This window comes from Sinocyclocheilus grahami, unplaced genomic scaffold, assembly GCF_001515645.1.
Source record: "Sinocyclocheilus grahami isolate Dianchi unplaced genomic scaffold, SAMN03320097.WGS_v1.1 scaffold8.1, whole genome shotgun sequence".
Lineage (NCBI taxonomy): Eukaryota > Metazoa > Chordata > Actinopteri > Cypriniformes > Cyprinidae > Sinocyclocheilus > Sinocyclocheilus grahami.
Window position 1 is genome coordinate 4,371,571 of NW_015505187.1, and position 23,067 is coordinate 4,394,637.

Consider the following 23,067-nt stretch of genomic DNA (forward strand, 5'->3'; position numbering starts at 1 on the left):
TGTATGAGAGTGTTGTACCTGTACAGCGAAGTGATGAGTCTCCAGGTCACCATCTCTTGCTGCAGCAACCAGGTAATGCTGACCGTCTTGGAGGATTTCTGCTGACCAGGGGCCGATCGAAGAACCATTTTCTGCAACATACTAACCTACAATGCAGGTCAGCACATTACAAATCTCAGTAGGGATTTTATTCAGCTTGCTATGGCAACATTGTCATTTAGCTACCATTTAAAAACATTTAGTTTTTCTACTTAAAAAAAAAAAAAGATAATTTATGTTACATATTAAATTTATATTGTAAATAATTTCATATTTCTACTTAATGAAATTCTGAATTCCCAGTCTGTCTATGCACTACTAGGCGTGTACCTTATCCTGACAGAGAGCCTCATAATCCTCCAATAGATCAAACACAGCTGTGGATGCATGACGCAAATATGACTGCAGAAATTCAGGAAACAAACTGAGAGAAGCTGAGAGGAGACAAAGCGAGAGAGCTGTAAATCATGTAAACCGGTCACTTCATTTGTGGTGATGATGATTATTATGATTATTTACCAGCCTCTCCGGGATCATCTTCCTTTAGCATGAGAGCGCTCATGCTGACATCCTCAGTGAAGCTGGTGTCCACCAGTCCAGACAGAGGAGACGGGTAAAGACTGTTCGTCCAATCACTGTCATCCAAGTTCTGAAGTGTCAACAAATAAAAACCCCAGGCAAAACGGTTACCACTTACATCATACAAGCTAAATATACAGAGCCAGGATGAATAAAAGATGTTCATATGAATTCTGGTCACTCACCATGCTCAGACTGCCTTTAGTACGGGGTGTGTTAACGAAACGAGGAGTTCTGCTTCCTGTCCTGAGGATAGCCGACACATCTGGGTTCCTGAGGGCACTTCTTGGGGTGACTGTACATAATTTACAGTAGGGCTGCACAATTAATCTAATTTCTAATCGTGATTACAATTATGGATGCCACGTAATCATTCAAAGTCCACTTATGTTATTCTGCGTGCTTAAGATATGTTTTTTTCTTTCTACATGTTATCTTAAGGGTTTTTCCATTGTTTTAGTATAACATTATAATACCATGCATATATTTTTAAACCATGCATGTTTTATAATTTAAAGAAACCAATCCGATGTATATTTGACATTTGAGGCTTAATACTATAGAAAAGCACTAAAGGTTTTTCAGTTAGAGTGTTTTCAGCTTGTTTATTTTCATATAAAAATACGGCGTGCAGTTGCATCAAACAATGGTATAAACATCATTCAATGTAAACTGTGATAATCGTAATTAATAATCGCAATTACAATTGCAAGGGAATAATCGACAATTATGATTTTTGTCATAATCGTGCAGCCCTAATTTACAGTCAAACCAAAAATTATTCAGACACTAGATATAATTTTGTTTTTACTAGTGGGTGCAGGACACTATAGTTCATTTATGTAAGTGAGGATAGCGAAATAAACTGTGACGTATTATACCCAAAAAAATTCTTCATACAGTAGGTTACCAGTAAAACTGATGAAAATTTGGGACCAAAACTTATTCAGACACTTTGACTTGACCATGATTTGCTTAAGTGTTTTTCTTTAATTGCTAATGTGACCCTTTTTACACCACATACTAAGCATTGCTTAGTAATTGGTGGACCTAAATTGGTATTATCTAATTGTTGTGTACTACAATTTAACAGCTGACAGCTATTCAACCTAACTCATTACATACCTTTCTATCAAAGTAATCTGACATTATCAAGATGAATTTGTTCTGACACAGTTTAACTCTTGAGTTCTTGTCCTATTTTATTACCATTTTCTAAACTATAGCGAATAAACTGTGATAATATAAGAAATGTTGAAGGTGTCTGAATACATTTGAGTTTGACTCTAAAAGAAAACTGCACATCAATACAGACCACTCTTCAAAAACGCAAAACAGTACTAAAGGATTCAGCCAGTTCATTCAATGCAAGATTCATATCAACAATGATTATGTTACTTAAATTCTTTATTGAAAGAGTTGGTCGGTCATTTCTGAATCAGAGTGTTTTTGCATGCAGCATCTACACATATCTATACAGACAGAGAGCAAAAGCTGTTTCCTCACAAGCTTGTTTGAGGAGAGATCCAGGTGTTTGGCGCAGTAGTGGTCTAGCAGGGGTAGTGCTGGTGCCAGGAGTCTCATCCTGTGCCAGTGGGACTGAACACACAGTAAAGGGAAAAAAAAAACTCCTACATGTTTATAACATAGTTTCAGCACAGATATATTGTACTTAGTTACACTGCAAGATGAGAACAAAAACCTGACCTCAACTGAGCTGGATATCAACACTATTGTCTTCTGTAGAGCTGCTTTTCGTTTTATAATTGCTAACCTTTGCAATGTTAACACTTACTGAACTGAATAAGCATTGAGCTAAATAATGTCATTATTGTGTTGAGCCGTTTTATAGCTAAAATGGAAGTTCTTTCAAAATGGATGTATTCTGTACCATTAACTAACAATGCTATTTTTCTGTTTATCACTGTGAAGCTGTTTTGAAACTATCTGCATTGTAACGTGCAAGAGAAATAAATGTAATGACTTGACTGCGGCTTGTGATTTTGGTAAGGATACATGCACCTTTTTTGTGTGAACTCTTTCTGCGGGCCGCACGGGTCACCTCAGTGTCCCGAACCAATGGACTCAACCAGGTCTGATTCCTGCACAAAACACAGACACCACAACTACATTTTCAAGACTATGTCATTAGGCTATTATCCACATTTATGCCACATGCTCACAAATACATTTGAACACAGATTCTCCAGTCTTCAGACTAACAACTGAACATTCACAAAGACTCACACTCACACAGAAAATCCTAAACGAACTCAAAGTGGCCTGTAAAATATATTCATATAACAAATACAGCTATTAACTAGCTATGAACTGTCAAAACGCAGCTAAAGAATAACGTTATTAGTCTTTTTAAACAACATAAAGTTCCTTCAATGCTGTGTTTACGTAAAATAACACTAAAGTTACATATTGTTTAGCAATTAATAATGAATAAAAAGCTATATTTTCTTTTCTTTCGTGTGTTATTATCTTGAGTGTCAACTGCCATGTGCAGACGTTCTGACGATAACGTAAATTAGAGCAAGTCACGAATCAAATAAAGTAGCCAAAATAATCAGGTAGCATTCATACAACAATAACACGTAATATTTACCAGTCCATGTTGTCCGAAAGATCACAACTGCTAGCCAATGATGCTAGCACACGGGATTTTGCGCCTTCACTGCTGAGGCTCGTTCTTCTTCTGAGCTGCGCCTATCATTACTTCACACTGCCTCCTTCTGGCGCGGATGAACGAGTGAGTACAAAATTACCGCCGTCTGTCAGGTACTGCCACCTACTGGCTATAGAAGGAATCACATGCATCGCAATGTGCCTTTTTTTTAAAGGGGTCATATGATGCGATTTCAAGTTTTCCTTTCTCTTTGGAGTGTTACAAGCTGATTGTGCATAGATAAGATCCCTGAAGTTGCAAAGACTAAAGTCTCAAAACCAAAGAGATATTCTTTATCAAAGTTAAGACTCTGCCACGCCCCCCTAAAACGGCTCGTTCTAACACGCCCCCACATATCTACCTCACTATGTGGAAATATTAGCATAATGCCATATGACCCCTTTAATTGTCACATAATTTATTGAAATGTATATTGCAATTTTAGGATAACATTTAGGCTAATCTTGTCCTGATTATATTACATTAATATCTTTTCAAAAATATTTCCAGTCTAATCCAATTCAACTTGTATCTATTACATTAGTGGCACATGACATGACAAATGTATGATGGGATTATTTTTTAAATTATAAATAAATTGAAATGTCACGCCTTATGAGTGGTATTCGGCGGCTATTTAACGGATTCTCCGTACTAAATGTCACGTAGTTATGAATGTCTATACTAATGTCAAGTAATTATTTCTCATATTAGTAGCCTACTACATAAGAATGGCAGGGGTTAGTTGTCACACCTGCTCATAATTCAGTGCATATTTCTTGCATGGGTTTATTTTTGAAAGCCAATTTCTATAGCCACATACCTTAAAGACTTTGCACTGTTATTTTTCCTGATCAAAGATACTAAACACAAAGATAATGAATTGACCCTATAATGAGGCTTGTTGTCAATTAATGGAACCTGGAACCTTTTCAGAAACATTTAACCAAAAATGCCAAACCAAGTCTGTGTAAATACAGTTTGCTAGAGTTAGCGGGACTAAAGAATTTTAGGTTGTAAGAGAAAGTTCTGTAACAGAAAGTAAGTGAGGCTTGTTGTCAATTAATGGAACCTGGAACCTTTTCAGAAACATTTAACCAAAAATGCCAAACCAAGTCTGTGTAAATACAGTTTTTGCTAGAGGAAGTAAAATCGTTTCTTCCTTAGCACAGCTAGAGTTAGCGGGACTAAAGAATTTTAGGTTGTAAGAGAAAGTTCTGTAACAGAAAGTAAGGAATTCTCTTTGTGATGTGAAACTTGAAAAGAAAGAACTCTGTGTTAGCCAAGCGGAATGCTTTTGTGAGATCTAAAGGCCTTTCCACCAAGACATTGACATTTACTCCTGCTTTTAACAAGAATATATGCCTCAGCACAATAATTCCAAAGTTTGAGTCAGTGAGATTTTTTCAGCTAAATTATTACTTTTTTTTTTCAGAACGAAACTAAAAGTTTTATTCCGCAAGAATGCATTAAATTACAGAAGCCCATTTCCGCCACTGAATTAAAAAAAAAAAATCTCATCTCAATCTTTTCATCTTACAAATCACAATTCTGATTTTTTCCCCCCCTTCACAATTCTGGCCATTTTTTTTCTCAGAATTGTGAGATAGGCCTAAATCAGATTTGCGAGATATAAACTCGCAATTCTGAATTTTTTTTCCAGAATTGCGGCATACAAACTCGCAATTGTGAGAAATAAAGAATTGTGAGATAAAAAGTCGCAATTCTGACTTTTTTTCTCGCAATTGCGAGTTTGTATCCCGCAATTCTAACTTTTTTCTCAACATTGTGAGATATAAACATGCTCGCAATTCTGAATTTTTTTCTTCCAGAATTGCGGCATACAAACTCGCAATTGTGAGAAATAAAGAATTGTGAGATAAAAAGTCGCAATTCTGACTTTTTTTCTCGCAATTGCGAGTTTGTATCCCGCAATTCTAACTTTTTTCTCAACATTGTGAGATATAAACTCCCATTTGCAGGTTATAAAGTCCAATTTTGAGGGGAAAAAAGACTGTTATGTTCTCAGAATTGTGAATTTATATTTCACAATTTTGACTTAACTTGCAATTGCGTCTTATAAAGTCAGAATTACGAGATAAACCAAAAAAAGTCACAATTCTGAGATATAAACTCACAATTGCGAGTTATAAAGTCGGAATTGCAAGATATAAACTTGCAATTCTGATTTTTTTTCTCTCAGAATTGCGAGCCCTGTTGAAAAACCCAGCATATGCTGGTTAGGTATGTTTTGACGTTGGGATGCTGGTTTAAGCTGGTCCTTTGCTGGTTTATGCTCGTCCTTTGCTGGTTTATGCTGGTCCTTTGCTGGTTTAAACTGGTCCGTTGCTGGTCCTTTGCTGGTTTAAGCTGGTCCTTTGCTGGTTTATACTGGTCATTTTGCCAGCACATGACCAGCATAAACCAGCAAAGGACCAGCAACGGACCAGTTTAAACCAGCAAAGGACCAGCTTAAACCAGCAACGGACCAGTTTAAACCAGCAAAGGACCAGCATAAACCAGCAAAGGACCAGCATAAACCAGCAAAGGACCAGCAACTGACCAGTTTAAACCAGCAAAGGACCAGCTTAAACCAGCAACGGACCAGTTTAAACCAGCAAAGGACCAGCATAAACCAGCAAAGGACCAGTTTAAACCAGCAAAGGACCAGCATAAACCAGCAAAGGACCAGCATAAACCAGCAAAGGACCAGCTTAAACCAGCAAAGGACCAGCTTAAACCAGCATCCCAGCGTCAAAACATACCTAACCAGCATATGCTGGTTTTTTCAACAGGGAATTTAGGCCTATATCTTGCAATTCTGAGTTTATAACTCGCAATTGTGAGTTTATATCTCAGAATTGAGAAAAAAAGTCAGTATTGCGAGATCTATATTTGAAATAAATCATCTATGTGCTTTTGAAATGTCTATTTCTTAAAGAACCTGATTCTTTAAGAAATTCATGTAGTGTTTTGCACCGTGACAAAGTTCAGTTTGTGAAGCTTTTTTTTGCGTTTCTTTGAATAAACGTGTAATTATGTCACTGCTACCCAGCATACACTTCAGCATCTCCTTTCAAATAAAGACCCTTTAACCACTGGTTGCACGATCACACGGTTAATCGTGCAGGAGGAAACCGGTGTAGACCGGCAATTAAGTAAAACCCTCACAAAACACTTGCATTTTACACCATGTCAAGGTTTTATTTGACAGTATTTCAGTAAATATTATACAGTAAACAAGAGCTCTGCAAAAGTAAGTATATATCCATTGAGTTGCACTTCATAAAAATAGCTCACTTACAGTTTTTGTGACTAGGTCATAGTACATAGTGTCATATTTATAGTTTTTAGCTGTATACAGGATGAACCACGCTGTTCTTTCAGTTGTACACAGTGATACAGAGCCCCTTTTGGGCACTGAGTTGCCTCCATGGCTTTACCGATAAATCATCTCATTTTAAATCATGTTATTTATCAGGTTGAATCATTTAGGTAACATCTCTTTAGCATTTGGCAAACTCAAGACAAAATCAATGGAAAAGCAGTGTGAAAGCACTGACACTATTCTCTCTTTAAACAAACGCGTTACGCTACAAAATTACAAAGAAAAAGAAACCCTAAGGCCAGAAACACAGCCTAAACAAGTACATGAATGCAAATGCTGCTAACTACGCAAGTTAATCATCTTTTTTCTTGTTGTTGCGTTGCAAAATGTGTCAGAATGCAATTCGTAACGTAACACATTGCATTCTTAATGTGGTATTAGCATAATTTAGTAGTTTTCTTTTTAAAGGCCAACTTTTGTAATGTAGCTAAAGTTTGAAGTTTCTCTGTTTTGAAGAGTCACTAATACATTTTCAGAAAGAGAAAGACAAATGGGCTAATTAATTGTCACTAGTAGCGATGTATAAAGTATAGCTAACACATAAGACACTTTCAAACCGAGCAGACTAACTTGAAGCTGTCGCGAAATCTGTGGCGAAATTTTTCACCCTTTCGCAAAATCCGGATTGCGTAGATTTCTATTGAAATAAGTGAATTTCACCCACAACAATTAGCCAAACAACAGTTTGAATGCACCTTTACAACACATTGTTCAATAGTAAAACATTTGAAGGTAACTCTGTCGACCCCTTGAGTACGGAGGTTTGTTAGCTTTATAGTAGCGAAAAATAGATGCTAAGGATGTACAATGAAACCGCACACGTACGATGCGCTAACATTTGTTTCTGCATTCGCGTACTTGTATAGAGTATGTTTTTTTCTGGTCTTAAGGTGCCTTGTTCCTTATTCATAAAATTAATTTTGTACTTAAACCAAATATCGTTATCATAGCGTTTGTAGTGATCCAACTCATTCATATGCACACACAATCTTTGATGGTACAGAAAATGCATTTGCTTTGACAATGTCATTGTCTGTCTGTGATTTCGAAGGATGTACCGCTCGGAATGTAATAGCCACAGAGGCACACTCATTTTTGGATTGCTTCAATTAATTTGTCTTTATCAGGGAAATGTTAGCACTATCTTGTAATGACTAGATCATTGTCGGCTCTGCTTGTCATCTACAACAGTTGTCAAAGAGCGTCAGTGGAACCCGTCATCGCTTTATTTCTGTGGGAGATGAATATAATAGAGACGATATTATGACAATGGATAGAACGGATGAGGTCTTGTCTGGGGTCCTTTTCACAGGAACTTGAATTGACATGTATATATTAATTAAAGTGAACAAAATGATAAAAGTTGTGAATAATTGTACAACATTTTTGACAGTATTGCAGGAAGAATACACTATGAAGCACCACTGGGGTCTTGACATGTTTTTTTTTTAAAGTGAAGTGTGTAATTTCTGTGCCATTATCGGTTATAAAATCAGTGAACAATTAAGACACTCCCTCAAAATCATGCAATTGGTTGAGACCATATCGTTTTGTCAGCCCAGAACTAGAGTTGGATGCCACTAGTTGCACAGAAATGACCTATTTCACCTTCAAGTGAAATGCTGTATTTATTACTGACAGTGACATTAATGGCAATTGAACTCATAAAAAGTGAATTATGAAAGAACACACAGGATAATAATGTAATCTGAGGTCCAGATGTTAACGAAAAGTTTGTTCCATTACACCTTAACATTCCAGTTGGTTACATTAACTGGTTACATCAATGTTCCCCATCCATTCAATTCAATGGAGCAAAGAATCAAGCTAGAGTGAAGTCCTGTTCACGCCAAGAACGATAAATATAACGATAACTAAGTTAGCATCCATGTCAATGCACAATAACATTATGTTCATTGTAAGCGACCAATGCAGTTATGTAATCTGCTGCTTTAAATGCAAATTCAATTTTAAAGTGGTGGATTCTGATTCTGGTTGTCAGTGATTTTATCATTCATCAGCTGTTCTGAAATTGTTCTGAAAGTGATTCTCTGTGTCATCGTTATACTGTATCATTACCCTACTCTCATAGAACTAGAATGATTATTACAACTTTATAGTTATCATCATTATCATCCTTGGTGTGAATGGGCCTTTAGCCACCTTGCCGTTCCTTATGAAAATTAACCGTGGTTTTATTATAGTAAAAGTGTAGTAACCATGTTTTTTTGGTGTATAGATTACCATTTGTATAACCAGAGTTTTACTATAAATACCATGGTTAAACTATGGCTAGTGTAGCAAAACCATGGTTAATTTGTGGTTACCATGGTTTAACTAGTAACCATGTTTTTTTGGTGAATTTTTTTAAGGGGTGTGGCACACAGATGTTTAACATGACACGTAAAGTTCAAACAATTTCAACTTTGACCTCATTTACTTTGGCCTTTTCAAAGCATAACCAAATAAATGTCCAAGAAATTCCATAAGCTGAGACCTTTTAATAGGTTCTTTGTGTTTTCAGTTAGCCTTCGATTAGCAAGCTAACATCTTAGCATACTAGCTAGTAGAGGCTGATAGATTGTGTCTGTGTAGATACATCAAAATACAGCACAAGATGGATAATGACATTCTGAGGAAAAAAACATTGCATGACAATAGCATACATTACCTCTTTCGTGTACTTTCAGAATTTGCTATTAGCAAGCTTGTTAAAATCACCCTTTTGTGAAGGGTGCAACAAGCACAACGTTTTCACAACAAGCATGGCGCTTGTGTGGAGAGGAGTGTTGAAGCCCTGACATGAACCATGTGAACTAGAGACTTACCAACACACAACCTTTTATATGGGGAATATGCTAATAAACATAGATTCATAGCAGGATTTTGAGAATTAACTTATGCAATGAATATCATGGATGCACAGCATATATTCTTTCCAGTACTGCATTTTATATGTACACGTCTACTTAAAGACAAAGTGCTCAACAAACATTTGAACTCCTGTCAAAGATATCATTAATAAATATCTGCACTTCTTTTAGAAGACTCTCACCTCTATTTTTATGTACGAAAATAGCTTTGAATTTTATATTGATATATCTATACTGTGGACATAAACTGGTCTCTCTAGACACCAATCAGCATTCAGAGACACGTATGTAACGGCATACTTATTCAGATCTGGCATTACTTTTGCAGTTTCTACGGAACAAGTAGTCCAATGAATTTATAGCAGCCTAAGTTTTTCTTTGTCTTGATGTCATTGCCTAGGATTTAGAGCTCAAATAAAGCATCAAGTGGTCAGCATAAGGCAGGTGTGTCCACTCCTGCTCCTGGAGGGCCAATGTACTGCAGAGTTGATCTCCAACCTGCCCCAACACACTTGCCTGGATGTTTCTAGTAATCCTGAAGACCTTGATTAGCTGGTTCAGGTGTATATAATTAGTATTGGAGCTAAGCTCTACAGGACAGTGGCCCTCCAGGAGCAAGATTGGACACCCCTGGCATAAGGCACTCTGCCCTAATCAAACCATTTAATCGAAACCATCTTGGACTCAAATTGCTTTGTTCATGTACTCACGTAAAGCGAGAATAGATTGAGAGTCAAGAGAAGGTCAAAGCCCATTGGCCCCTTCAGAAATTGGGTATTCACACTGACAGCGATTTGCAGCAACTGGTAGTCATAAATCAGAGAGTTTGAGATTTTAAGAGACAACTTGAGGCTGCAGCAACTACCGATGTCAGTGTAGAGAGTGAAGGCCATGTGATCCGTTTCCTGTTACAGTTCTGTATTGAAGTTGAGTAGAAACACCCATGAGCAACCACTCAAGTTTATATCAATGTCAGTGGGAACGAACCTTAAAGTGGAGTAGGAATGAAATCTAGATTACACATCTAACTTACACTGTGTATGATATCAGTACTCCAGTATGGGCTCACAATGGTGTGTAAAGACCATATTTACAATATGTCTCACATACATGTAGTCATATAATATATTTATTTCTATATTCATTTTACCGACCCTTTTACAGACATCTGCAGGTCAGTCTTTAAGGCAGAGTTCATAGTCGAGTGTCCACTCATATAGAATCTTTTTAATCATATTCATTCTTCAAATACACAAAAACTGTATGTCAGGCAACTCCTTCAGTATTCTTCATTTTTTTTAATGAAAGTGTATAAAAATTGCTGTAGCCACCAGAGGTGGTTCAGACTCAGTAAGTGGTTCTCTATGCATGTACATATCTGAGTCTTGAGTGCTTTTCCCCAGCAGTTCAAACAAGTCTGAGAATCTTTTTGCACGCTACATGCATCACTCATTCTACCGTGGTTCCATTTTTGGAGTGAATGCTTCCAGTTCTTAAGGTGGTGGGTGTCATATCTGTTAAAATAACTTAGAATAAAATATAAATAAAAAATGCTCTGTCTAGAAATGCATGGAAAGTTCTTTAGTGAGTATTGTGGGAGGGTGGCACCTAGTCAAGGTTAAAACCGATCTCTTTCAAGTAGAGCAAGCCTGTGTAAAGCAATCAAGAAGAGCCCGTCCAGTCCCAAAACAAGGCGGATCATAGCCAAAGGTTGGTCCAAAATTTGGCCAAAAGAAGTCAAGGCCAAAAGTAAGGTCTAAACTTGGGCCTGAGATTGTGATAAGATGTTATCTGCTGATGGTGGAGGTGGCAGAGCGCAGGGTACTGGGTAGCTTGTCTGAACCAGGGATCTTCCAGGGCCCTGGGGATACTGTGGCCTTCCTGCCTGATGCACTGCTGCTGGTCTTGGAGTTGTGGCTGGGACGACTCTCTTGGCTCATTTGCCCTTTCTCTGGTTCCTTTGGTTGGGCTTTGAATGGCACCAGAACTCCTTGTTGGTTGTTGCTACCATCCAGGCATCCATTTCCCCCATTCATGTTGGTGTCATTTGGAGAAGTTTTGGGCGAGTCTCGCTTTCGAGACGGTGTATTGCTCCGCTCCCTCCTGCGCTCCTTGGACTTTGCCTGGCTGCCTTTGTGGGATTTGGGCTCTCCCGCAAATTCATCAAGGTATTGTTGCTGACTCTTCCCTCCAATAGAGTGACGGTTGGTCCTGCTGCCTTCCCTCTGCTTGGTCCCATCCCCAACTCCACCTGCCAGGGCTGACCTCTTCCCCACACTGGCCTGCTCCAGAGCCCTACTCTCTGGGCCTCTAGGACCCTGGGAACAGTCTAGACCTGCTGCTTCCAAGGACGATGTATGAGGTGGGTCGGTAGGTGGGTTCACATGAGAAGAAGCTGATGGATTAGATAAACTGTCGAGGGGTGGTGCTACTTCCGACAGACTTGGGGAGGCTGTAGTGTGAGCATCCCAGGGGGCGGGACTATCTGCTGGGGAAACATGGAACAGTTACATCCAAACATGTAAACCAAAACAGAAAGAAGCACAATCGAAAACACACTAGAGGAAGATTAGTAGAACCAAAGCAAACACTAGCAAAGAATTACTATCTAACGAACATGAACCACACACTCCCCAAACCAGTTCAGCACAAACCCTACTCTGCAAGCTAATTTCATCTGTCAACTCAATCACGCAGTCACCTCTCAAGAAAAATTCAGACTTCATGGATTCAGTTAAAATGGTAATGGATTCAGTGACAAACAGTAATGCTATCTATCAAAATACCAATGCTTAAATGAGGGTAGGCTTACAGTAGGTTGGGGTTAGGGGTTAGTAATTCTTTCAATGTTGTGTAGGCAATCAGCAGTGTGAGTTACATGACCAATGAAATCTTCAGAATCGGTTGAGTGGTGGGATTTGCACTGAACTTGTTTGGGGAAACCAAAAAATAAATAAAATTCACACAAACCATGACAAAAAATATACAAAGTACCGTGATATTACCATGGCTTTTTTCTACAATGTACCATGTAAATAGTATGGGATCTGTATTATGATAATTACACAAAGTATGTTTAGAGTATGTTGGAGTACCTTGTAAATACACAGTACCATGGTCCATTACCAACTGTGCATCATGGAAATGCCATAGTACTTTTCTTGTAAGGACACAAAGCACTATATGATATTGTTTGCATACATACCAAAACAACCTCCATTTCTGACAGGAAATGGGATAGTTTTCAGCCAGTAAGCTAGTTTCATGTGTGTCTACTGGATGTAGAATAATCAGGTTCTCCCATGGGCTTCTTATGCTATCCGCCCAACCTCCACACACACACATGCACACACAGACATCACTTCACACCAAGATTCTTTTATTGGAGTGACATCTCCACACTTCCTCTCCTTAGACTCCCAATACACAATAGCATATTTTACCAACACACTCACAACCCAAACTGAAAGAGGGTCACCAACCTTAATATTCTCATTATACATCCCTAATCCTACCTGTCTCCTCATATATCACAGGATACACTGAGGACTGCTCATCTTTCTGCCAACCTACAAAGCACATATGCACCCAGGCGGCCATTTTAATGTGTGCTAACAAGCGAACTGACTGGGAATTCATTTCAACACAAGAAAACAAACACTTACAACAGCATCTCTTTATCATTAAGCTTCAAATACAGGGAAATATGGCAAGTGTAAACAATTATGTATCATTGTGTCTCTGCGCTAGCTGTTTCTTTATTTACTGGGGTACATTTCTCTAGTTTATATGGCCCAAGTGTAGCAAAAATCACTGGCCAAGCTCATAAAGGGTTTTTCACTGTGAAACAGAAGACAGGTATGGAATATAAAACCGTAGAGGCTGACACAACCATCCCATGATGACTGCATTTCAGCTAGGTTTCTGTGGCGCCACTGAGATCTCAGTGGGATACTAAAGGTGTGAGAAGAGATGGCCAAGTGTGAGTGGAATTCAAAGGCAAGGGCGCATAAGGTTGTTTCAATGGCTGTTAGGAGCTCGTAGGAGTTACGTTTTCATCACAATGGAGAGTCAGTTACAAGAATGCTAAGAGTGTATGTGCGTCTATGGGTAGATCTGCTGTTTCTCTTTCAGTGTGTGAATTTTACTAGACATATGCTTTCACTGTATGACTTGAATAGGAGTATACATAGACAATATATTGAATATTCAGAATATATAAAATATTATTAGCTGGTGATATAAAATGGCAATGATTTTAATGCACTTTTTATTAGACCATTAAAGACTACAGCGGTAGGCCAGTTTTGCTTGCAACTTGAATGTGAGAGCGCTAATGCAGAGATAATTGAATAGGATCTCTGATTTAAACTTAATTAAAATGGCAATAAACTTGGGAAATGTGATTCATTTATGAGAATAAGTTTGCTTCAAAGAATCAGCTCAATGATTAATTTGAGTAATTGCTCAAAATGTACACTGAAATAACCCTTTTCTCACAACTGTGACTGTGGTGAATGAATGAAGATTATTGTGCTTGTGTTATAGGTACTCTGTGCGTATAATGTCCGAATACCAAAACTAAGACTAATAATATTATATTATGAAAAGACAGGTTACAGTACATGTGAGTTACATTCACTAACACGGATTCAGATACAAAATACACAATGTTTAAAACTACTGTATATATGCTTTAATGTATAAATATATTTTATATACATATAAATTAAATTAAATAAATAATATATATATAAAAAAACATCCAAACCACAGCACTCTGCACATCAAAGAATGATGACTGGTGTGTTAGAACGCATGCACTCTGTTACAAACCGTGTCTTTAGGATGGCCCATTAGGAAGAAATAGGGGGAGCCATGGTTGTCACTTTTCATGCACATGGAGAGACTGGAAGGTACCATTCCTATAAGAGGTGAAGTAACAACCTAGACCAATCATTAGGGTTAGAACAGAAGCCACAGGCTAAGACAGAATTAAGATCAGTGCTGAGATAGTATTCAGTGAGGAAAATTGAGAACGGAAGTGAGAATTATTTACAGACAGCCATAAAATTGATGAAAGAGAAGAAGACTAGCTATATCTGCATTAATACAAAGAGCATGCTGTCACAGTCATGTTAAAGAAGTGTTGTGTTAGCAGGAAAATTTTAGAGTTATTAAATATTAGTGTACAAGAGAATGTTTTTTCTCAATCGCTTGGCTCAATTCTTGAATGAGATTTTTTTCCTCTCAAAACAGTAAGTTCAGGTCATTGAACAGTGTTGCTTTTACAACATTTGAATTTCTTATTAATTTTATGCAAGTTGTACATGTTTTGGCATGTGCCCAAAAGAGTATGTACAGTCTATAATTTGCAGAATAACCAAATGCACATGACTTGCTGATCAAAACTTATTAGTTAATTCTCAGTGAACTTGTCGTGTTCTTCACAACTAAAACATTCCTTTATTGCCTGTTGTAGAAAGTGTTAACAGCAGTATGAACCGATGAAATGAGGACTTGTAAGGTAATCAGCTAACCTAGCTAGCTGTTTTTATTGTTGGCATTTTATTCTTTTTTAATATTAGAATGTTAGTGAGAAGAAAAATTAAAAACTTTTAGATATCAATCTGCATATGTGATGGACATTGGTTATGACCATCTTTGGTATCTTCTTAGAAGGCATCTGTCACGGCGCGGTCAGGAATCACACCGTGTGAGCAAGGGTTTTGGGTCCAAATGCAGGTTTCTTGAGTAAAACAGTTCCATATTTAAAGAAACATACAAAAGGCCTGAACCGGAAGTGACGCTGTCACGACTGCCTACTATGGCGGAGTGCAGAGCAAGGAATGGAGGGAGATGAGGAGTACATCAATCTAGAGAATTTTAATGACATCAAGGAACCAAGGAAAACTCACGTAACACAGGTTGACATGAACAATACCGGACGCTGAACAAAAAACAGGGAACACTATTTAAATACATGATAAGACGAGGGGATGATGAGACACACCTGGGATCAATGGAAATAAACAGGGAACACCTGGAATTAAATCAACATAATCAGGACAGGAACAGGAAACTAACCAAATATGGGCAAGGAGGGCATATGGGGAGCAAAACACACACAAAACACGGAACAAAGTCTGACATGACTTCCCCGCTCTGGAGGCCTCTAGGAACAGGGTTAACGGACGGAAGACTTCCAGGGCGGCGCCCGTTCCGGGACCCATGGCAGATCTGGCCGTTCGGGGCGCCATGGCGGATCTGGCAGACTAGGAGGCCATGGCGGAGCAGGCAGACTAGGAGGCCGCAGCCCCAGCCCCCGCCCTGGCCTCTATGGCTGGAGCCCTACTACCCCCCAAAAAATACTTGGGGACGCTTACGGGCTCTGAGGCCCTCCCTGGGCTCAACTGGGGATCTGGAGCCCTCCCTGGGCTCAACTGGGGATCTGGAGCCCTCCCTGGGCTCAACTGGGGATCTGGAGCCCTCCCTGGGCTTAACTGGGGATCAGGAGCACTCCCTGGGCTTAACTGGGGAACTGTGAAGCGCTTACGAGGAGCTGGCACTGGAGGGTGCTCTGGAGGAGCAGGCACAGCAAGGCTTTTTCGAGGAGCTGGCACTGGAGTCAACTCAGGGGCTGGAGCCGACACTAGAGCGAGCTCTGGGGCTGGAGCTGACACTGGAGCAAGCTCTGGGGCTAGGATGAAGGCTGAGAACAGTCCTTTTCTCTTCATCCTCCTTGTGTTACGGGGGAACTGGACACCTGGCGGGCTTGTCGTTTTGGTGACCAGAGGGCTTGCGTCAATGGCACGGCTCGGTATCTTCGGAGCGGCCAGCGGACTTGAATTCTGAGCTGCTGGCGGGCTTGTCTTTCGAACGGCCGGCGGGCTAGAGTGAGCCGTCTTGACTTCTGAGTGGCCGGCGCTCCTGGGCTAAGGACCACGGTGGAGCTTCGGAGGACAGCGGGGAATTTGGGGTTGGGCAGGTGGTAGGAGCCGTTGGAGAGGTATGTGGAGGTTCTCGGCGTGGGGTGAGCTGGTGAGACGCGGCGCGTTCAAGCGGGAGTTGGATGACGAGGCTTGGGAAATTTCTTTTCTTCAACTTCGAAATTAGAACCATTTAAGAACAGCACAAGATTAATCAGCTCGATCAGGGGAAAATCAAACGTCGGAAGATCGCAGCGGATTATCTCGTCATCCAACCTCAGCGGGAAGCACGCACCTAGAGTGGCATCGTGCCAGCTCACCCGGTTAGAGAGCTCGAGAAAACCCTCCACATATCGCTCCAACCTCAGACCGCCCTGCCACAAACCCCACAGCGCGTCCTCAGCTGCAGTCATCTTTTTAGGTCCATTCAGTCACGACTGCCTACTGTGGCGGAGTGCGGAGCAAGGAACAGAGGAAGACGAGGAGTACATCAATCTAGAGAATTTTAATGACATCAAGGAACCAAGGAAAACTCACGTCGCACAGGTTGACATGAACAATACCGGACGCTGAACTAAAAACAGGGAACACTATTTAAACACATGACAAGACGAGGGGATGACGAGACACACCTGGGATCAATGGAAATAAACGGGAAACACCTGGAATTAAAACAACATAATCAGGACAGGAACATGAAACTAACCAAATATGGGCAAGGAGGGCACATGGGGAGCAAAACACACACAAAACATGGAACAAAGTCTGACAGACGCAACCTGTTTAGCAGAATACAGAAGTTTGAGCATAACCTTTATTTTACTTACTCTTGAAATCTGTATCTAAAAAGCTCAATATGACACACTAAATTATATTTTTGTATAGTAGAAGCAGTCTGTGTCCAAAAAAAACCTTTCCAAGGGTTGATCAATCTTTCATTTCGGTGCCATTAGCCAATTTAATGACACAATAACTAGGTTGTGAAGCATGAATTACATTTTTGGTTGAGTTACTAGATTTTGTGTTGTGATTTCCCATAAACCAAACATTCGTGACAGTTGTACTTACAGATTAGAGAATTTTAAAGGGGTCATGAACTGAGAAACCAAAATTCCCTTGATTTTTTGACATATAAGAGGTCATTGTACTAAAAACACATCCTGTACAGTTCAGAACTTAAAACTTTGTCGTTAGTCTAAAAACAGTTTATATTGAAGCCAGTCTGCCAAAATGACAGCTTGTGGAATGTTCTACTCTATGATTTAATAGTGTGGATAAGCACAACCTCCCCAGAAGAAGATCAACGTCTGCTTTTACATCACTGCTTGTTTAGCCCCACCCACCGATTCGTGCATGTAGTGTTTACTAGAGAGGCGAACACACAGGTCTACGCAGAAACCAAACAATAAAGATGGCTGTGAAGACAAGACGCTGTGCAGTACCAAGTTGTGGAAAAACAGTGTTTGCATTGCCTCCCTTCTGATCCCAATGTTAGGAAAGCGTGAATTAACTTTATTTTTAAATGAAGATCCAGACCGCGTCAGTAAGAACTTGTTCCTTTGTTCATTTCATTTTACCACGGATTCGTTTACAAACAAGGCACAATTCGATGCAGGATTTTCAAAAAGATTGAATCTAAAAGACGATGCTGTGTTGACTATATTGGATCTGACAGTAATGTCGCAACACACACGTGTGAGTAACTGTTTTTATTATGTGATCACTATTGCTTTGTCTCTTCTTACAGATTGTCTGATATGTATTAACTTATTTATTAGTTTTTGACCTAAATCACAGCAGCATTTATCTATGAGGAATGTACGCTGTCAAACATACGCAACTACGCCAATCATAGCAGTGGGTGTTTACTTCAGAGTCGACAATCCGCCATGTCTATTCAAACAGAGTGTTCTGATGAGGGGGGTTAACAGGACAGAAAATAGCTTTTTACTTCGAAATTATGTTTTTTGATGCAAAAATCTTGATAACATTATTAGTGGACCTCAGATAACATTACAAAATAAAAAACAAAGGCTCGACCCTTTTACGACTGTTTCAAAAAAAGAGCTAAAGCAATTGAGAAAAACTAACTGGTGGTGACCTTTTTCTAAAATGATCTACTAGAAATTCCCATTGAGAGCAGAATATTAATATCAAATAAAACCTGTCAACTGCACATATTGTCCTCCTGGTGTGAATAAGTTATTTCACAACATTCTAAATGTATGCTGTGATCTCCTGCCAATCTGCTCTATTATACATTTCTTTATACATTACCCAATAAAACATCACCTCCTCCAAAGATCTGTCTTGTAATGAGACAAACTGTAGGTTACTCCACCTCTTGAGACCCTGTAAACCAAGTGAGCTAATACTGTAGACATTTGTGAGCAGTAAGGTACGTGTTCAGACAGCCTGTGTAGACCTACCATATTCAGGGACCTGCCCTGTGCCTCTCTTGAGCAGCAGGCGAACTCTACGGCCACCCGATTTGATGAGCTCAATGGCCCGAGCGTGGGTCATATCCCTCGTGCTCTCCCCATTTATTTCAATGATCTGATCACCAACCTGCAAAACAGACAAAATATGATTTGAAAAAGTGTTTTTGATGGAAAATCCATTCTGAGCAAACAGCCTTCTCTCCAGAATGTTTATCTAGCATTCAGATACCTAAGATTACGAAGACAGATGTGACAGAACAGCAGTAATTATTTTCTGACAGCTTTGAATCGCACCCTCTCTGGTTTTAATGATAAAACTAATATGACTATAATTTATTAAGGATAATTATTCAGTAGGATCAATATAGGTCCATAACTCATGTCGGCTGTTTCGGTTAAGTGCTAATCAGCATTAGCAGTCATGAATGAGATCGAGTATTAATTCATTTCAGAATTAACATAGCTGGATGAATGAATCATGGGTACAAGGTTCCTATGAGCTACAATACCGATGCTCTTCATCATCTGCGAGGAAGGTGTACGACTATTGAGGATAATGAGGGACTGGTTAATTGCCCTTCTTTGATACAAAGGAAGCCGGTATGATCAATATTACTACAATTAGTTGCCCACCAACGTATTTTTTTTCCCATCATTTGTTTTATCTTAATATTTCTAGCAGCAGTAGTGTCTCTAAATTCATCTTCATTAAAGCACAGCCATCAAAGTGCCACTTGTGTAGCGCATCCACAGCCTTTAACAATACATTTCAAGAAAATCACTGTCAGACTGTCAGATCATTTGCTGTGAGCAATATTCCTGTTATTATGCATAATCCGTAGGTCTCATTTGTGTGTGGGCTAAGATAGTTTTGTGTAATAAAAAGGCTATAGATTTTTTTTTGCCTGTTTATTTGTTAAATATCTCTGTTACCCTGTCGAACAAACACATTTTGTTGTTGTTTTTCTATGTTCCCATGCAGATGGATTTGTCTCACCACTTTTTCAGTGTCTTGCTCTGACAACATTTTTAAAGTGTTATGTTAAAAATGAATGAAAATAAAGTTATTACTTTCTGTTGTGATCCTTCTTAATTTTATATAACAATGCATAATATGTTTTTATAGCAGTAGCCTAATAATAGTTTGCCATTGTGAAAGAAAACATAACTTAAAAAATACAAATTATAAACATAATAAAAAAATTATTGAGCATTAATTATGCATCTTGGTTATCAGAGGAAAATATGGCTGTAAAAAAATAGGAAAAGCAGTTTTCACATCCTTAATAAATACTATCATATTCTCCCTTAACACACAAACAAATAATATAGACAAAGGTTGTATAATTATGAAAATATTGGCGCCACTAAAACAGGAGACGCGTATACTGATGCTGAGCATGTAGGTGCATTGAACTTGTCTTGTGTCTGTGGACTAATTGGCCAGGGGCTGGGGAAAAAGAATGAGCCAATTATAGTAACAAACGGAGAATTCCTCTCAAATGGTCTGGATAATGTGGAAGTCCGGGCAGGTCGCTGCCAGTGATGGGCGGCAAGTTTTTTATGACTCATTAAGATCTTGTTTGAATGAAGGGCAGAGAGCAGTATGACCCTCAACTCTCTCATTACTGACAAGGAGTGTCTCGTTTTTTGTTCCTACACTATGTCTGGGGCCGGTTCCTCTGACCTCTGGGGTGGAGAGTGTTAGTAAAAGCATCGCAGCTAGCAGCGTCAGCAGCTCCCTCGTGTTTTTGGTGTATCTAGAGGGCATGTGTGGAAATCTACAGCAGCAGCAGCAGCAGCAGTGTCTGCTGGGGGTTGTATGACTTCATGCTTAATGGACTTTTTAAGTACCATGGGTCTGTTCCAAACTAATTATAGATTCAAAAGGCATTTTGTGCTGTGGATATATTCACGCCCCAAAAGAAGACAGGACGATGTTTACTGTCAGAACTGAGGCTCTTGAATGGAAAGGAACGGTCACTGTGTGTGATCTGCAGGTAATGGACTAAATATGAAAGGCTGTAATGAGAGGTAGAATATCCTAAGGGGACTGTTTTATTCACATCAGACAGCTTCATTACGGATATGAGCTGAACAAGCAACAGAACAGCAGCAGAACAGGATAGATGGGCGGATGGATAGATAGATAGACATACAGAAAGACAGATGATGGATGGATGGATAGATAAACGGACACACAGACAGAGATAGACAGACAATAGATGGATGGATGGATGGACATACCAATAGACAGAGAGAGACATACAGATGATGGATGGATGGATGGACGGACAGAAGGACAGGCAGACAGAAAGAAAGACAGATGATGGATGGATGGATGGACATACCAATAGACAGAGAGAGACATACAGATGATGGATGGATGGATGGATGGACAGAAGGACAGACAGAAAGACAACGAGAAAGACAAACAGATGTAGATGAATGTACGGAAGGACAGGCAGACAGACAGATGATGGATGGATGGATAGATTGACGAATGGACAGACCAACAGACATAGAGATAGACAGACAGATGATGGATGGATGAATGAAAAGATGGATGAATGAAAAGATGGATGGATGGATGGATGGATAGATTGATGGATGGATGGATGAATGGATGGATAGATCGACGGACAGACAGATGATGGATAGATAGATAGATAGATAGATAGATAGATAGATAGAAGGAGCTCACCCTCATTCTTCCATTGCGTATTGCTGGTCCGTCTTCAGCCAATCGCAGAACGAACAGATCCATCTTATACTCACGGCCTCCACGGATACTAAAGCCAAAACCTTTCATACCCTTTTCCAGCTCAACCGTGAAGAAATCAAAATCCTGCAAGCACACGTAAACATATTATGGACATTTTATGGACATGCATAATACATACTTTCTGGAAATGCACTGTCAGTGCCACATCGCCATTTCAGTGATAAATTACGATATCAGTGTGCATTTCTACACCAGTGTTTGAGTGAATACAGAGTGGCAGCAGAGCTACCTGTGGCATCCTGTAGTCCGGTAAGGGGAAGGTGCGAGGGTCAGTGGACAGCTGCCTGTAGTCCAGCAGTGGGGGGTGTCTGTAATCGAGCGTTGGTGGCTGTCTGTAATCTGCTACAGGAGGGTGTCGGTAGTCCACTGGGGGTTGGCGGTAATCAGTGAACGGCTGTCGAATATCGGGTTTTACATCCTGTCTTGCTTTTACCTCTGACCTGTAGCTGAACAACCAATCAGAGCAGAACCAATGGCATTTGGTGATGCTGACTCTTGTGCAAACATTTGGAATATACGCAATAGCAAGTGAGACTTGGACTACGTCTATGGTGTTTTTATGGCAATTTCTTGTCAAACTTGTCTGCAAAAATGTGGCAATTTAAAATAGTAGCTTTTATCAGCAGCAAAAGCTGTAATATATATATATATATAAGAATGAGGAGATTCTCTCATAATATTTACTCTGTTTACGTCTGTTTTCCAGCGGATGCCGTCAAAACAGACTTACCACTGACGGAGCTACCGCTCTAATGAATTTTAAAGTTTAATGCAGGATAATGTTCTGTTGAAAATGGCAAAGCCTGAGGAGCTCTTGGGTGTATATTGAAACTTGAGTGAGCATGGAGAGGAAGTGAAATCATTGGTCTCTGCAGGGTATATAAATGATTAAAAATGGTTTTAAAGAGCCATGTAGGTAAATTATTCAGTTCTGTAAAAGATAAGTGATTTTACGCAACAACCTAATAGTGAGAGAGAGTCTGTGAGTCAGAGAGGGATTCACTCCATAAATAGTGAACTTTTGTAGAGTTTTGTAGAGTTTTCACTTGATTACAAAACAAGTTTGATTTGAATTCATCCATTCAAATGATTAGGGATGTACAATATTTCAGCTCCATATCTATTCGTATTATTTATTTATCTTCAGCAAAATATATATAATTCATATCCTTCATACAGTACATAATAATGTTGTGATGTCTAAATCCATTAGCATTTAAAATTATGTATTTTTTTGTTTGTGTACAATTTTTTAATTTATTAATATCATTCATAACATACTTGGTTTCACCCGGTGAAATTTCACAGAGCAATGGTAAAACTAGTACAACTTAAAATATATTTAAGTAATAACGTAAT

General features: G+C 39.2%; 2 protein-coding genes across 2 annotated transcripts in view; both read right to left on the minus strand.

Moving 5' to 3' along the window:
* LOC107591167 (nuclear pore complex protein Nup107-like) overlaps positions 1 to 3,321 on the minus strand; it is an 8,755-nt gene extending 5,434 nt beyond the window's left edge. Inside the window, exons 1-7 of the mRNA XM_016280227.1 lie at positions 3,233 to 3,321; positions 2,641 to 2,720; positions 2,125 to 2,217; positions 804 to 913; positions 559 to 688; positions 370 to 473; positions 19 to 146 (exon numbers count right to left, since the gene is read on the minus strand). Coding sequence (XP_016135713.1) covers positions 19 to 146; positions 370 to 473; positions 559 to 688; positions 804 to 913; positions 2,125 to 2,217; positions 2,641 to 2,720; positions 3,233 to 3,240 — 653 coding nt within the window. The 5' untranslated portion in view covers positions 3,241 to 3,321. The remainder of the gene's footprint in view (positions 1 to 18; positions 147 to 369; positions 474 to 558; positions 689 to 803; positions 914 to 2,124; positions 2,218 to 2,640; positions 2,721 to 3,232) is intronic.
* Positions 3,322 to 9,021: 5,700 nt separating this feature from the next.
* The window catches only part of LOC107591172 (membrane-associated guanylate kinase, WW and PDZ domain-containing protein 2-like), an 88,420-nt gene continuing 74,374 nt past the window's right edge, over positions 9,022 to 23,067 (minus strand). The window contains exons 17-20 of the mRNA XM_016280240.1: positions 21,938 to 22,154; positions 21,628 to 21,771; positions 18,912 to 19,050; positions 9,022 to 12,041 (exon numbers count right to left, since the gene is read on the minus strand). Coding sequence (XP_016135726.1) covers positions 11,341 to 12,041; positions 18,912 to 19,050; positions 21,628 to 21,771; positions 21,938 to 22,154 — 1,201 coding nt within the window. The 3' untranslated portion in view covers positions 9,022 to 11,340. The remainder of the gene's footprint in view (positions 12,042 to 18,911; positions 19,051 to 21,627; positions 21,772 to 21,937; positions 22,155 to 23,067) is intronic.